This window comes from Urocampus carinirostris, chromosome 1 (genome assembly GCF_059441175.1).
Source record: "Urocampus carinirostris isolate Australia breed hairy pipefish chromosome 1, RoL_Ucar_1.0, whole genome shotgun sequence".
NCBI classification, from domain to species: Eukaryota; Metazoa; Chordata; class Actinopteri; order Syngnathiformes; family Syngnathidae; genus Urocampus; species Urocampus carinirostris.
The window spans coordinates 63,265,385-63,283,458 of NC_142349.1; the positions used below are offsets into that span (position 1 = coordinate 63,265,385).

At 39.6% G+C, this 18,074-nt stretch overlaps 1 protein-coding gene across 1 annotated transcript; it reads left to right on the plus strand.

Annotated features, from left to right (window-relative positions):
• Positions 1-346: 346 nt before the first annotated feature.
• On the plus strand, positions 347-8,100 carry LOC148376517 (aquaporin FA-CHIP-like). Its single transcript, XM_088348084.1, has 4 exons — positions 347-1,112; positions 3,790-3,951; positions 4,017-4,097; positions 7,639-8,100. The coding sequence occupies exons 1-4, from the start codon at positions 756-758 to the stop codon at positions 7,816-7,818; spliced, it is 780 nt and encodes a 259-aa protein (XP_088204210.1). The 5' UTR covers positions 347-755; the 3' UTR covers positions 7,819-8,100.
• The last annotated feature ends 9,974 nt before the right edge of the window (positions 8,101-18,074 follow it).

Sequence of the window (18,074 nt, forward strand, 5' to 3'; positions counted from 1 at the left end):
CTTTTTATCTTTTGTTTCTCACTCTCTCCCTCTTTCTCTTTTTCTTTCTTTGTCCCGCCCTCTCTCCTTTTCCCCCTCTCTTTCTCTTATTTCTTTATCTCTCTTTTTGTTTCTCTTTAATCTACTAGTCCGGCCCCCGACAGAATGTTTGTTCTATCGCGTGGCCCCCGAGTGAAAATGAGTTTGAAACCCCTGGGTTAAGGGATCCGTGAACTGTGAACCGTACCATAAACTTATCACAAAGACACACTCTCAGTGATGATTATGATCCATTCTGATGTTGAACTTGTATCAAAGTGCGAGTCATAATGACCTCCCCTTGAAGTGTGCACGTGCACGTGCACATCAATACCCTGACATGTGCAAGGGGGGCTCCAGGTGCGGACCACGTCTCCTTTCCCAAGGCTTTAACCTCGTACGTGAGAATCATCTAGCGCCGGCGGTTAATAAGTGACTACCTTTGTTGAGCTACCCGTGCCGATTGATTTTTGTTGTCGAAATGTATTCCAGTATTTGAGTTATTTTATGTTGTCATTTTGGAGACTTTGATTCTCTCCCAGTTGGGTTTACTGGGAGGTGCTAGCCAAGGGGGCCGGAGGAGGAGGAGGTCTTTGCAGTTTCTCATTAATTCAGTGTGACCCTTTCACTTTTTTTTGAAAGCCCGCCCCTTGACTATTATCAGGCCTTAAAACGCCGCTCGGGTTTATCCGGTCACAAACACACTCTCGCCCCCCTACGCATCGTTTTCAGGCACCATGAGGGAGTTCAAGAGCAAAGCCTTCTGGAGGGCCGTTCTGGCCGAGTTCCTGGGTATGACCCTGTTCATTTTCCTGAGTGTGTCGGCGGCCATCGGGAACCCCGGCGACCCGGGTCAGGAGGTGAAAGTTTCCCTGGCCTTCGGGTTGGCAATCGCCACGTTGGCGCAAAGTCTGGGCCACGTTAGCGGTGCCCACCTCAATCCGGCCGTCACGCTCGGCATGCTCGCCAGCTGCCAGATCAGCGTTTTCCGAGCCGCCGTTTACATCGTGGCTCAGTTGCTGGGTTCGACCCTGGCCAGCGGCATCCTGTACGGGACCAGGCCCGCGTCCACCTCGGCATTGGGGCTCAATCAGGTAAGGCGCAGAAAAGCCAGGGTTTGTATCGGTCGGAAGAGAAAAAAATGACATTTAATCAGCTACTTTTTGGTCCTGATTAACATGGAAGGATGCCCATTCAAGATGAAATTCTGAAATAGCATTAATGTGTTGTCCTTATGTTATTACTGTGTTATTACTATGTTATTACCTAACTGCAATCAGAGGTAAAATAGAGTGAGTCAACGACTAAACATCATGCCAGAAATCAGATTGGCCACCCAAAAATCACAATGACCCATAATATAGTTTCAAAACCAGAAGCAAGCAGTTCATTAAAACTTTAAACCTTTAATAGTATGCTCCAAAGCTTTGATTCAAGAGTTGAAAAGGTCTTTACAGTTTTAACTCAGACTTTAAAAAATTAAAAAAAAATTTGAATTATGCCCTAGAATACTGGTGAGGTATTTTCAGAACCATTTCATGGGTACCACATTGGAGACCCTTCGGTTTAAAGGGACTGTGTGCATTATTCAGCGCCTCCTTTTGGCAGAAACAAAAAACAAACATTTTAAAAACAATATTGATTTAAATAGGAAGCAAACAAATCATTAAAACTTTAAACCGTTAATAATATATTCTAAAGCTTTTATTCAAAACTTGAAACGTATTTAAAATTCTTTAAAAAAAAAAACTTTTTCAAACTATTTAAAGTTTTGAAACAGATCCAACACGGCTTTAACTGACTAACTTAAGCCATTTTAATCAACCTTGATTGAAATAGTGTTTAAATTACTTTATATTATTTTATATTTCTTTAAAACGTGTGTTTTTACTATTTTTATTTAATTTATATATTTAAAATACCATTAAAGCTGTAACTCAGTTAAAAATCTCTTGTGTGTAATATTTAGTGCTGGTTTAACTATTTCAACTCAGGTTTGAAGCTTAAACTTCAAAACTTTAACTGGATGTCAACAACAACTTAAACGCTTCTTTGACTCACTGACTTGACAATTTTAACTCAAACATGTTTGAAATCAAGAGATGAAACAGCTTTAAATTTAAATTCTGGTGTTAATCCAAAAGCTTTTAACCCGGGTTTAAAGATTAAACTCAGCTTCAAAACTTTAACTGGATGTCAACAACAACTTAAATGCTGCTTTAACTCACTGACTTGACAATCTTAACTCAAACATATTTGAAATCAATAGATGAAACGGCTTTAAATTTAAATTCTGGTGTTAATCCAAAAGCTTTTAACCCAGGTTTTAAGCCTTAACTCATATTAAAACTAACTCAATGTCAACAACAACTTAAACGCTGCTTTAACTCACTGACTTAACAATCTTAACTCAAACATGTTTTAAATCAAGATACAAAACAGCTTCAAAACTTAAATTCTGGCATTAATCCAAAAGTTTTTAACCCGGGTTTAAAGCCTAAACTCAGCTTCAAAACTTTAACTCGATGTCAACAACAACTTAAACGCTGCTTTAACTCACACACTTAACAATCTTAACTCAAACATGTTTTAATTCAAGATATGAAAAAGCTTTGAAATTTATATTCTGGTGTTAATTCAATAGTTTTTTACTCAGGTTTAAAGCTTAATCCCAGCTTCTAAACTTTAACTCGATGTCAACAACTTAAACGCTGCTATAACTCACTGACTTAACAATCTTTACTCAAACATGTTTGAAATCAAGATATGAAAAAGCTTTAAAAATTATATTCTGGTGTTAATTCAATAGCTTTTAACTCAGGTTTAAAGCTTAATCCCAGTTTCTAAACTTTAACTCGATGTCAACAATTTACACGCTGCTATTACTCACTGACTTAACAATCTTAACTCAAACATTTTTGAAATCAAGATATGAAAAAGCTTTAAAATTTATATTATGGTGTTAATCCAAAAGCTTTTAACCCGGGTTTAAAGCTTGAACTCTCGAGTTTAAGCTTTTAACCTGGGTTTAAAGCTTAAACTCACGAGTTTAAAAAACCTTTTAAAACCGTTGTGCTGCTTCACCTTAACTGACTAACTTGATTTACTCAAACTTAAAGTTGAACTCTTAAATGAAAGGACATTTTCTCTATTCTTCTAACTAAAAAAGCATTTACAGTACAACCAAAAATATATATATTTCTAAAAATTCTGGTTTTATCTCTGTGTTATTTTACTTGACACCTTTGTACTTGAACCAAATAGTAATATGGGATAATTGTCATTTTTAAAGAAATATTAGTATTAATAATGAAAGTATTAACTTTGTTGTCGGGAGAGAAAAAATATTTTCATTAAATTAACCCTTTTGGGATTTGTTTTTTTATAGTTCTTTCACAAGGAAAGTATGTTTTTCATTTTCATCAAACTGATAACCTTTGAAATTTTTACAGCTCTCCCATAAAGACATTTTTTTTAGAATACAATTATGTATACAAAGTTTTAACATTCATCGATGAGGGTTTTCAACCTGTCGCCCTTTGGCCACATTTGGCCCATGCACAGTATTTGATTGGTCTACTATGCTATTTCCAAAAGAAGTACAACTTGTCATAAGTTACATATTCACGGCTTTGTCTGCCGTTCGCTGTTATTCATTAAACGACAACCGTGTTAAGGCCCCTCTGGCTTGTGCAGCCGCCAATATCTGAATCTGGCCTAGTGAGATATGAGAGAAACCCACAAACTGACTATTGGCATTTGTTTTTTTAGCTAAGCAAGGTGACCGCCAGTCAGGGCGTGGGCATCGAGCTCCTGGCCACGTTCCAGTTGGTGCTGTGTGTCATCGCCGTGACAGATAAGAGGAGGCGAGACGTCACCGGTTCTGCACCCTTAGCCATCGGCCTCTCCGTCTGCCTCGGCCATTTAGCGGCGGTGAGTTGGTGCGACCCGGCCTGAAGCCAAACTGAAAATGAGAACATCTTGTGTTTCGTCTCCAGATCAGCTACACCGGCTGCGGCATCAACCCCGCCCGCACTTTTGGCCCGGCATTGGTTATGAATGACTTCAGCAACCATTGGGTACGTCTCATTATCTCATCTCATTAGCTGCACCGCTTATCCTCAGTAGGGTCGCGGGGGTGCTGGAGCCCATCCCAGCAATCAACGGGCAGTGGGCAGGGGACACCCTGAACTGGTTGCCAGCCAATCGCAGGGCACACGGGGACAGACAACTCGCTCGCTCATTCACACCTAGGGACAACTTGGACCGACCAATCCACCTGAAATTCATGTCTTTGGAATGTGGGAGGAAACCGGAGTGCCCGGAGGAAACCCACGCAAGCACGGGGAGAACATTCAAACTCCGCACAGGAAGTCCGGTAGCTGGATTTGAACCCACTTAGAACTGTGCCGCACACACGCTAACCACTGCGCCGCCGTGCTGCCCTCATTGGGTACAGAACTTTTTTTAAAACCTTTATGACTGTTTTATCGAGATCTATACCAGAAGTCTCGAACTGAATCCACCCAGGGGCCACCAGATCGGAGATATGATCGGGCCTAAAAATACACAGCCTGACCCAACCGGGGCCGCGGGTAATTAAGACCAACCCAGCCCGAGCCCGACTAATTAACTTGATTTGCAGGACTTAGCCCAAAACAAACCCGAAATTTCATTTTATTGATGAGGACTTGGGAGGAAGAGAGATTTACGATAACATACACTATCAAAGCCTGTATTTTCAATTGAAATCTAAGTTAAACAACACTGTGTAAGCGTTTACATTTTTTTGTGTCTGCAGATGTTATAATACATTTACCGACAATCTTCTATTCTCACATTAAATCTTAATATTTAGGCTTGGGCCTCAAACTATTGTCTTGTGGACCGTAAGTGGCCTAAGGACTGCCTTTTAGAGACCCCTGCTTAATTTTTTTTGTGCTTAGGTGGTAAGATTTAGCAATAATCATACCTAGCATTAGCACAGAGTTGTCCCCAAAATGTCCATGAATTTACCGATCGTTATTAAGGGTTTCCTGATTCAATATCGATATCTGATATCGGTCCGATATCAGCTCCAAAAGCATTATCAGATTTCATTGAAAAATCAGCGTTCTTGAGTAAACGATACTGTCACGTCCAGCACACAGGGTAGACCCAATCGCGTAATGTTTTCTCACAATTTTATTGAAAGAAAAAGGAAGGGCAGCGCCCGTGATCCGATGCTCGCTGGCCTCGGGAAGCAAGTCGTTCTCGCACTCGGATTGTGATCCGAATACAGAAGTGGATCTTTCGTAGGGAGCGATGGCGGTGTCAGGGACGGAAAATCAGGTCGGTAGCCGGGACAGGGAGAGCAAAAGCGTGGTCCGGGTCAGAAACGAGCCGTAAGCCAGGACGGGAGAGTAGACGGAGTTGGGAACAAAAATGGGTCGTAAGCCAGAGACAAACGGGAGCAAAAACGGGACAGGTGGGAGTCAGGGTTGAAAAAGGCTTGGCTTGTATACACAGAGGTTCGCAGACGGACTGACAACAGCGGATTGACAGGACTGGGTTTACCTAGGGACAGGAAGCCAATCAGAGCCCGCAGCAGTTGGCGCCAAATGAACGGGCACAGGTGATTCACATCGGCAATCATGACAGATACATTCTAAATTCCACCCCTGGTTTTATTTCCAGCAATGTCTGGATATCACATTGAAAAAACGAATAATATAATCATAATCATCATATTACATTCTTATATTTCTCGACACTCAGACAACATGAGTTCATTCATTTTTTGTTGGTTTGGAAATACAATTTCGCAGTAATAAGCCAGATTGAATCTGGGGTGTACCCACTTCAAATATCTGAAAATAAATAAATGAATAAATCGATGAGTTTGCATGTTTTCCCCGTGCTTGCGTGGGTTTACTCTGGGAACTCCGGTTTTCTCCCACATTCCAAAAACGTGCATGTCAGGTTAATTGGCCGGTCCAAATTGTCCCTGGGTGTGAATGAGCAAGTGAGTTGTCTTTATCTGTTTACCCTGGGACTGGCTGGCAACCAGTTCAGGGTATCCCCTGCCCACTGCTCGAAGGTAGCTGGGATGGGCTCTAGCACCCCCGTGACCCTACTGAGGATAAGCGGTGCAGATAATGGATAGATAGATAGATAGATAGATAGATAGATAGATAGATAGATAGATAGATAGATAGATAGATAGATAGATAGATAGATAGATAGATAGATAGATAGATAGATAGATAGATAGATAGATAGATAGATAGATAGATAGATAGATAGATAGATAGATAGATAGATAGATAGATAGATAGATAGATAGATAGATAGATAGATGGATCAGAATTTGTCTGGGACATACCTAATTGTTATATGCCTTTTAAAAATGTTGTATTTAAACATTTACTACAAACATTAACAATGATGGTCAGGCTTTAATTCTTTCTACCGTAATATTTAACGACTTCCACAATCACGTCACATTTTTAAAATCCCGATTGTAATGAGTATCGGATAGCATAAAATAAAATAAAGTCATGTTTTTGTTTTCTCTTTTGATGAATTTTTATCTCCAAATGCAGGTGAAACAAAATCACACTATAAAAAAGCCCGAAAGTGTCAAAATTCAATCATTAAATGCAGAAGACAAGTATTTTGGCTTTTTAGTGATGTATCTAATCAAAATTAGGGTTTTATTACTCTCAATTACATGAAGTACTTTACTTATAATCAGGGTTGGGTAGGGTTACTTTAACTGGATTACTTTCAATTACTTTTGGATTACTCCAATACCAAATATGCTAATTAAAGACAAAATAAACTAAATGTCATGGGACCGGACCAGATCGGAACTCATTCGCGTTAATTTTAGTTAGTTAATTTTATTGAGGAAATAAAAGTCGTCCAACACTCAGGGACAAAAACAATAACAGGCTTACAGGCCAACAGGAACTCAGACTAGGAATACTCAGAAAACAGGCTTTTACTCAGAACGGGCAAGTACAGGTTTCCTCAAGTCAAACAGAACAGAATAATGCAAAGTAATGCAATGAACCTGCCACCGGCAATCCCCAAAACCCGCCCTTAAGAAGCACACACGCAAATTAGAAAATCTGCTACAGCCGGTGCCAAGGGGGCAGGGCCAGCCGGTCGCCACGGCGACCATGCTGGACATGACACTAAATGTGAATAAAATGATGACTCACAACACGTGGTAAGCTTTCTCTCCTGGATTTGATCTTTTTGATCTCCGGCAAAACTAACATAAAATGTGACAAAAACAAAATGAAAATAAATCCAAACAGCTTGCCAACATCATTTTTGCCTTTCCATGTATTCCGTTACTCCCCAAGCCTGCACAAAATTGAGTCATTTTATTCATATTTGTTTTTGTTTTTTTGTCTTTTATTAGCATATCTGGTATTGGAGTAATCCAAAAGTAATTGAAAGTAATCCAGTTAGAGTAACCCTACCCAACCCTGCTTATAATACTGTGAAATATCTCAACTAAAATAATGTTGGACGTGTACATCACAGATAACCCTTGAATTCTTATAAGCGGATTGTTATTTTTTTGCAATGTTGACGTTATTAATGACCCCGGCCAATCCGCGGCAGGTATACTGGGTGGGCCCCATGTGCGGCGGGGTGGCAGCGGCCCTTGTTTACGACTTCCTGCTGTCGCCCAAGTTTGACGACTTCCCCGAACGAATGCGAGTTCTGGTGAGCGGCCCCTCCGGAGACTACCAGGTCAACGGCGCCAACGACGCCTCCACTGTGGAAATGTCTTCCAAATAGAAACCTTTCCGTGCCCCTGTTGTAAAAAGTTTGTTTTAGATTCATTTTATCTGTATGTGGTAAAGCTCTTTTTCTATCTGGTGCACACAAACTCGCACAATACACGCACCGACACACACAAACACCACGACCTTGAGGTATCAGCCTGTGTTGAAATGTTCTCCCATTATCAGTATTGTATACGTTGTGTCGTTTTTGTTGTTGTACGTACTTTTAGCACTATTGTATTGATGTGTCACTTTTTTTTTTTAAAGAAATAAAACACTTGTTGTTTCACTTGAATGTCTGTGATTGCTTTAGAAGAGAATAGAATATACCTTTATTGTCATTGTTACAACATGGGATATATTGTGACAACGAAATTGGACGTGGCACTCCAGTTCCACATTTTACAGTGAGGATAAGGAAAACAAGAGATAAAGGAACAAAGAAGATGTTTGTACTGTACTTGTAGTTTAGGCTTTGTTTTCCTCTGGAAGGGAGGTGCATGAGGGGGGGTGAGGGACAGACAGAGATGGGCGGATCCAACTAAATGTTTGATCTTACTGTACACACGGTCCAGTGTTTTTTCTTCCCTAATCTTAAATAGTCCATGTACTGAAAGGATTTGGGAAGTACAGTCCTTAAACATGCCCGATTAAAGTCGCCGGCGACGATAAAAAGCTCCGTCGGGGTGTGCAAGCTGCTGTTTATTGATAGCAGCGGACAGGAGATTTAGCGCTTTAATGGGGTTATGTGGTTATGCTTCCATTATTTTCATTTTTGTTTTTTGGGGGATTTTATACAGTAAACATGTCACGGACCAGAAACGGACACAGGACCCAATAGCGCTCGTTTTCTCAGTTTTTATTGAAAAAGAGGGAGAGTAAGGCTTGCTTCTACGATCCGATGGCTGACGGACAAAAGAAGCCAGCAGTGCGGAAGTCGCACTTCCGTGTCTGGCGAGGAGGATCGGAGACAGGCGGGAATAGCAAGTCGTTGGCCGGGACTGGAGATCAAAGGCTGTGTCGAGTTCGTAAGCGAGGTCGGTCGCAGGAGGCAGGCAGGTAACGGGCCAAACAGGTCTGGTGACAGGCAGGCAGATCGGGGCGTAGTCAGGTCCTGAAACAGGTTGGCAACAAAGATCAGGCAGAAAAAAGCAGGGCAGAAACGGAGTCGGACGAAAAGGCTTACTGAGCTGAAGGTAACAGTTGGGATAACGATCTGATGGCAATCTTGACAAAACAGGAGACCAGGAGTTGGGAATCTAAGGGTCACGAGCTATTTATAGCTCTTTTCAAGGCTCGGAGATAAGTTTGCGTGTGTGCAAAAAAATAGTTCTCCATTTTATGTTTTAAAATATTTTTTTTCCATTTTAAACATTCCATTTTTTTTTCCAGAAAAAGCAATGTTTTGGAATGGCAGCAACAACATAAAATAATATTTACTCAAGCTGAAATCAAAGTAAATTTAGTATTAGTTTGTTAATCCTGGATTGAGCATCCCGGGTGAGAATTAAGCCTACCAGATATATTGCAGAAAATCAATTATTGTCGCATTAGCAGTAAATAATTGGTTATTATAAGAATATTTGTACTTCGGAATTTTTAATTCTGTTTCCGAGGAAAAATAAGAAAGAAAACATCCTTAAACAAAAAAAAATGTCTCATCTTGTAGATGTTAGATAATTTTGCTCACTTTGTGAAATATTTTCTACCAAGATCGACCTATGTATATATATATATATATATATATATATATATATATATATATATATATATATATATATATATATATATATATATATATATATATATATATATAGGTTTATGTATCTGTATATGTATACCGTAAATTTCGGACTATAAGCCGCTACTTTTTCCCAAAACTTTCAACCCTGCGGCTTATTCAGTGATGTGGCCAACTTATGTAATTTTCCTAACAGCCGCCAGGGGCGCTCGAGTACAAAAGGTAAGATTTAGACCGGTGGAATATTTGCGCCGAGGAAGACTGCAACTTCTTGGCTTGACTAGCGGCGAGAAATCTTTCACTAAAACTGGCCGCATGCGAAAGGCAACTTTTTCGCAAGTCTGCCAGTGGATCCTGACAGCGTGGGGCAGCATAAAAAAATCCACCATCACCAACTGGTTCCGAAAAGCCGGTCTGCTGCGAGTGAGGCTGCGGGAGCGTGGGACGACGTCTATATGACACTGTTTCTTTCCGACACTGAGGAAGACGACTTTGATGGCTTCAGTTCTAAGGAGGAAGATGAGGACAGTTTACCGTGATTTTTACAAGTACGGTAGGTTTTTTTAACAGACCCGTTTACTGTGTTTCGAGCGGGTGTTGCTAGCGTGTTGCTACCATTAGCTGCCCGGATGAAAGATATATTTTTATTATTAAAGCTTTGAAAACTCTCTCGGTGTACCGTCTTTCTTTGTAAATATGTGTAACCATGTATAATATGTACTTGCAACTGTATATTTTTGTAATGAATGTATTTGTATTTATTTTGGACACTTATTCTGATATGTTTTGGACGGGCAAATCAAAAGAAGGGGCGTAACAAACGCGGTCTGACGGGAAGTGGGGACCGGTAAAGGTGAGTGTTTGTGGACATGGCGGACAATAGTGGATATATATTTTTCCCACCCTTAGCTTTGGAAATATACACTTTTTTCTTTGGATTACTTGAACAGGACCCGGGATCTGCCGGTCTGCATCAAACCTTAAGTACCTGTATCATTTTCTGTTAATTTTGCCGGCTGTAATTTTTGGACTGTCAATTTCAATGAAGGATATTCAGGTACTATCGCGATACTTAAAGTCGGGTCTGGGTTAATTTTGTGTTAGTGTTATGTGGGCGCATGCGGCTTATATACAGCTGCGGCTTGTGTAAGTACAAAATCGGTTTTCCTCTTAAAATGTGATGGGTGCAGCTGATAATCAGATGCGCTCTATAGTCCGGAATTTACGGTATGTATGTTTGAATACTTGAAGCTCATTGTCTATTTTTTTAAATGCTGTCTCAGAATAAAAAATACAAACCCATTAATAATCCCCACCATTTAATGCTAATATTTCACTACAAGTGCCACTACTTATAATCCAGATACATTCTTTTTGAATGATGCTCTTATATGATCTTATTCTGGCAGTTTTTCGAAGTCCTGCACTTGTTTTGGTAGTTGAAATGGAGATCCAAGGGGGCCAGGGGGCTCTCTGGAATATTTCCAGTTGGCAACCCCTTTAGAGGGGCCTTTTTGGGGTACATTTTCTGCCCAAGCCTCTTTCAGCTCGGTCTGTCTGAAGAAAAACGCTATGCTATGATGGTTTCGCTTTGGCCACAGTTTTATGATGCTGATTACGTTTGTTATCAAATTAATTAAAGCTGTATGACGGTTGCTGTAAAATTAATCACCTTTTATTGATCGTCGTGTGATTTTAGAATATGCAACTCAAGGGGAAATAAAAAGCTAACAGAGGCAGGGCTTGTTGCATTAGCATGTGGTAATACAATATTGCATTTCTGGAACAATATGAAAAAATAGTTTACACGAATAGAAACGAATAAACTGATTTCAAGGGCGAAGGGGGAGGAACGTCATTACGGAAATTAGACGTTTACACAATTAACCTTTGACAATAAATGAAAGATATTTAATTCTTGTCTCTCACCTAATTCATCTGTTACACTTTTTATAAGTGGGCTCTATTGTTGTGTCCTGTGTATTTACATGCTTGCCAAAACCATAGACTTACACTGTATGTGGATGGATACAATTGTGATATCCACTGTATCAGGCATCAACAACTCTTGGAATCCTTTGGAATAGCTACGATTTCGTGACTGATTAACATGAATAGCAACCGGTTTGATATGCATTTTAAAATAAAAACTTATCGTGTTATTTCTGTTTTGTTACTACGTTATAATGATGTTTTTAATTGTTAAAGGTTGAGATAAAATATGCTCAGTCAACCACTAAAACACCACTTTAAGGGCACTGAGGTATTTACATATATAAGTTATGGGCTAATTTGTAAAATAATTTTGGAAGAATTGATCATGTCACTGATGAAACTGATCATGTTAATGATTTTTCATGCCAGTTAGAAATCTAATTTTCCCAGAAAATGGCAATGACCCGTCACTGGTTGGGCAGGCTACTCAGCTGTTCTTAGGGGTCTACCTTGTGCACATATAAATATCCATCCATCCATCCATTATCTGCTCCGCTTATCCATAGTAGGGTCGCGGGAGTGCTGGAGCCCATCCCAGCTATCTTCAGGCAGTGGGCAGGGGACACCCTGAACTGGTTACCAGCCATTCGCAGGGCACACAGGGACAGACAACTCGCTCACTCATTCACACCTAGGGACAGTTTGGACCGGCCAATCCACCTGAAATGTATGTCTTTGGAATGTGGGAGGAAACCGGAGTGCCCGGAGGAAACCGGAGTGCCCGGAGGAAACCGGAGTGCCCGGAGGAAAGCCACGCAAGCACGGGGAGAACATACAAACTCCGCACCGGACTGTCGTGTAGTTCCGGGCTAATCCTTACCTTTCTTTGAATCATTGAGACCCCACGAGGTGATATCTTGCATGGGGCTCCACTACACTTAAGAATGACCGTCATGTTTAGCTTCTTCCATTTTCTAAAATTTGCTCCAACAGTGGACCTTTTTTCACAAAGCTGCTTGGCAAGTGCTCCTAAGCCCTTTACAGCTTTGTGGAGGTGTACAATTTTGTCTCTTGTCTTTGGTCTTTGCCATGTTACAAGTTACAGTTTTACTGATTGTACGGGGTGGACAGGTGTCTTTATGCAGCTATAGACTTCAAATAGGTGCGTCTGATTCAGGATGATACATGGAGTACAGGTGGACTTCTAATGGGCGGACCAACACGTCTTTCAGGGTCAGAAATCTAGATGATACTCGGGTGTTCAAATTCTCACTTTCAGCTGTATCACACAAATAAATAGTTTTTAAAAAATGCATTGTGATTTCTGGATTTTTCTTTTTAGTTTATCTCTCTCACAGTAGACATGCACCCACGACCAAAATTTCAGAACCCTCCATGATTTCTAAGTGGGAGAAATAGCAAAATAGCAGGGTTTTCAAATACTTCTTTTCTTCATTGTATATCTTGCAATTCGCCATGCATTTGGCCATTAGTCAGAAATTGTTTTCGGTGACTGTGGCTCTTCTTTTCCTTTCGCAAGGACATCTTGTCTTTTCAAGCATATTCTTGTCATATGCCTCCTGTCTCCTACTTATAAAATGTCCTAGCACTGGAACTGATGTGATAAAAAACAGTTTTTTATTAGGGGACACTTTAACAGGTTGGTAAATTGCTAATCTTCCTCAACAAGCTTACACAACACTTTTGAATCTCAAACCTGGTCAGGAGGTCAATGACCCGGTTGTCATATCTAGTTTTTATTACATGTTTATTACATAGTTATTACGTATTCATAATAATGGTGGACATAAGTTTTGATTTCAAGACTTATAAGTCTGACTTCATTAACTTTAAAGTGTTATTCAATCCCTTAAAGTAATTATTTTTAATGAGTATAAATATTGACTACTCTCCATTCTTATGTGCACAATATACCAAATTCTGACTTATATGCAGGACTTTTTGAAGGCCTGCACACGACCCAGAGGAACTTCTCTTTATCTGCCATTATCAGCTAATTTATTACATATAATATTTTGTTTTTAAGGTGACCTTGAAAAATGAACTCCTTTATATTTAGAGAAAAATGCATATAACAGCAGCTGGGATGGGCTCCAGCACCCCTGTGACCCTACTGGGGATAAGCGGTGCAGATATTGGATGGATGAATGGATATATAACAGCAGCGGAATGGTTATTGGCCTTGGTTGTAGTTCATTGCTCTTGCTGCCTTAATTTGTGTTACTGGTAAGCAGTGTTCCCTTTAAGCTGTGCGCGTGCGCGATTGCGCACTGCTTGCACATTCTCAGCGCACAAGAAAATCGAGCCAGCGCACAAAAATGAGGGCTCAAAAGTACTAATTAAAAAGCGACTTAAGTCAAAGTTACAGTGCATGAAGGTAAAAATACACGGGTTCCCCCGACGTTGTGTCCGAAATGCGGTATTTTCTATAAGTCGAGTCGAAGTAAAACGAAGTTGAGTAAAGTTAGTAGAGTTTGTCGGGGAACCGGCTTCTTCGGCTCGGCTCACTAGAAGGAACCGGCTCTTTCGGGTCCTAAACGGCTCTTCGGGTTGTTTTTGCTTCTTTAATCCCAACATGACCAAATATTATGTACAATTATGCACAAAATGACGTAAAGGAGGGGGGGAATAGAACAAAAAAAAAAAAATACCAAAATGAAGATGTAGTGAAAAGCTGAGAGAAAAAGAAACAAAAGGAAGAGAAAAAAAGAGGGAAAAAATGTAGAAAAAAGCCAGAAAAAAAGAAAAGAAAGAAATGTAGGAAACAAGTAAATACAGAACAAAAAGAAAAAAGTAACAGCTCGAAAAAAAATTAACACAATAAGATTTTTTTAAAGGAATTTTTAAAAAAGTAGAAAAAAAACACGGAAAAAAAGAAGAAAAAGTTTGTGTTGCATTCAAATCATTTCCAATTATATCAAGAGAATCTTGTTGCCAACATTGTACTTCCACTAAAAAAATGTGATTAAGTACAGTTCTGTATCTTACAACCGACTAAATAAGCCCCCAAAAATGTTAATATAATGCGACAAAATATATCAGGAAATAAAAAGAAATGGAAATCTTGTGAAAGAATTGTAAGAACAAACGACGTATGTAGGCCGTACAACCTTTGCAATAGTACATGAGTCAATTCATTCAAAAGAGAAAAATCATTTTGCATTGCCGGAAACTCAGCAAAATGTAACTTGATGTCAAGTTTTGGACATGTTTGATAACGGATTAGTTGCCACACTTGGGATTGCCGTTGCTCACTGTTGTTTCAAGCGTTGCTCACCGACTTTGTGTGAAAGCTCAGACCCGTGGAAAATTACAGAAAACATTGCTGATAAGTGCTAAAATATAACATTTATAATCTTCTTGTTTGAGATCAGTCAAATAACTTGATAACTACTCAGTAGATATGATATAATTAAATTTTCATGGTGTCCTGAAAATTGAATTTATGTTTTGTAGACCTTCGTTGCAGCAGCCTTCAATTGTGCCTTGTTTTCATTTACTTTTTATGTCGTGGCACTTTCTTCCACCCAGATAAAACATAACTTTTTAAGGTAATTTTTTTGTCTTCAAATATTCTTTCCGTGAGAGATATGCTTCTACAAGCAAACATATCAAGACATTGATGAAGGACTTTTTGAAGGCCTTTACACAATTCGGAAAACTGAGGTTTTGGCTTTAAATCTGAGTTGGATTTTTATTAGAACATCTCATCATTTGCATTCATCTGCTGACTTTTTGTATTGGTGATGACTTTTTTTCTACAAGCAAACATATCAAGACATTGATGAAGGACTTTTTGAAGGCCTTTACACAATTCGGAAAACTGAGGTTTTGGCTTTAAATCTGAGTTGGATTTTTATTAGAACATCTCATAATTTGCATTCATCTGCTGACTTTCTGTATTGGTGATGACTTTTTTTCTACAAGCAAACATATCAAGACATTGATGAAGGACTTTTTGAAGGCCTTTACACAATTCAGAAAACTGAGGTTTTGGCTCTAAATCTGAGTTGGATTTTTATTTCATTTTTTTAGAACATCTCGTCATCTTCCTTCTTCTGCTGATTTTTTATACTTGTTGGTGCATTTACTTTTGTCTTTTGTTTGCGATAGACCTTCAAAAATGACCTTCATAATGTTATTACTCTTGAAATTGAAGGAAAAAAAGCATAAAAGCAGGGGAATGATTATTAGTCTTTCACTATACAGTGAATGTCTTTGTTATCTGCTGTTCATCATTCTCGCTGCCTTTATTTTGGCAAAAATAATAAATTCATAATCTACTGACTTGTGATCCGAAAATGAAGTCGCCCTTAATAACTACTCTCTTTAAAAAATTTATAAAGTATTTCAAGTATTAGTTTATACCTAATTTAGACCATCAAGAAAGACATTTTGAAGGCATTCATATAAGCCTGAAAACAGAGATATTCACTATGGATCTGAGTTTGATCCTAACGTAAATTTTTGAGATACATAATTAAACTAGTGATGAGCCAACATATAGTATTATATGCTTTTTCCAAATTATTTTAATTTTCAAGGTTCCTCTAAAAATGGAAGTCATTTTTTTTGTAGACCTTCATCACACTTGCCCTCACTTGTGTCTTGGTTTGCTTCCCTACTTTGGTCATGGAACTTTCATCCTTCCAGTTTAACTATAGTTTTTACTACATTTTGATACTATTGCTTTTAAATAGTATTTCTTGCCTTCAAAAAGTCTTAAAAGGTGTTATTTTCAACAAGCATCCAGATTGAAACCTTAAAGAAATACATTTTAAAGTTGTTACATCCCTAAAAACTAGGATACTCGTTTTAAATTCGGCTTTGATTTTGATTTGAAAAATTCAGAAGTTTTGTTCACCTTCCTTTATGTTAAGCTTTATAAAATGTGTTTACAAATATCAAATATATTTGCCAATATATAATACAGTATAATTGTTTTTTTTTCTTGGTTTACCAAGACTTTCATCACAATAGCCTTCACTTGTGTCCCATTTTCTTCACTTTTTTTGGTGTAATGGCACTGTCTTCCTTCCAGTTGAATTATTATTTTAATTAAATTTTGATTAAATAACTATTTACTATCACTTTCTGCCTTCGAAAAGGATTCCATTGTCCAAAGAATCCACATTACGTGAGTAGTTCCTGTACTTCTTTTTTTCCAGACATGTTAAATTCAAAGGCGGCATGGCGGCTGAGTGGTTAGCGCGTCCACAGTTTTTTTTTTTTTTTTCTGCATTTATATAGCGCTTTTCAAGTCAATGACTTCCCAAAGCGCTTTACATTGTGCTTCACATATCCCAATAGCGGCCGTGATCTGTGCAGCCATGTAAGGCACTAACCTGCTTATTGGGGGTATTTAGGGTTCAGTGTCTTACCCAAGGACACTTCGACATGTAACACGGACAAGCCGGGATTCGAACTGGGATCCCTTAATCCTAAAACGATCGCTCTACCTCCTGAGCTACTGCCGCCCCAGTTCCAGTGTCATGGGATCAAACCTTCCTGTGTGGTGTTTGCATGTTCTCCCCGTGCTTGCATGGGTTTCTTTGGGGCACTCTGGTTCCCTCCCACATTCCCCAAAACATGCATGTCAGGTTATTTAGCCGGTCCAAATTGTCCCTAGTTGTGAATGAGCAAATTAGTTGTCTGTCCCTGTGTGCCTTTCAGGGTGTCCCCTGCCCACTGCCCGAAGCTAGCTGGGATGGGCACCCTCGCAACCCTACTGAGGATAAACAGTGCAGATGAAGGATGGATGTTAAATTCAACTATCATTCTGAAACTGTACCGAGGCTTCTGTATTACCTCAGAAGTTATTTTATGAAGCATGGAGGTGTTCCATTCCAACACATCCAAAAGGAAGACATGGCTTTGAGATCCATAGCAACTAGGGAAGAAAAGAAGAGAAACAGTCAGCAGCTGAGTTCTTCATAACAAAGCCCATCAGGGTGCTCAGTCCGGAACTGCCATTGGAGGTAGTCGGACCGAGCCATTGCATCCCCAGTGAGAGGGATCTATATTGCCATCTCCCCAATGTTGGTGGGGGGTCTCGCTGAGCTAACGTCGGTTCCACTGGTCGGCCTTCAAAGCGGCGAAGCTCAGAGGAGGTCCTTTAATGGCCACTCAGTCGCCAGTGATGCTTTGACACCACGGTGCTTTGGTTTGATTTGAAAATAATTCACAAACCTTCCGTTTTACCGTCACACTCTTGCCTGAACGCATCATAGACCGAGCAATGGGGGGGTGTTGGGGGAGAGAAGGGGCGGAGGGGTTAAATGGGATGAGGCAGTGGGTGGTCCATTTGACCGTTCTCGGAAGCCACTGGCATCCATCCAGCCTCCTCGTCAAATGTCCACTTTTTTTCATTTCTGTTGGGTCTTCTCCTCTTATCAAATAATGAGATTGTGCTCAAAATCAAAGTTTGGAATGTTAAAAACTGTAAAAATGCCATTTGACTGTGAAGACAAACAGACCTTCCACAAAAATGTCCGACTTGAGAGACATTTATCTCCACTGTCTTGTGTATTTGTCATGTTCGAGTACTATTTGGGTTCACCTGTAAATGAGAA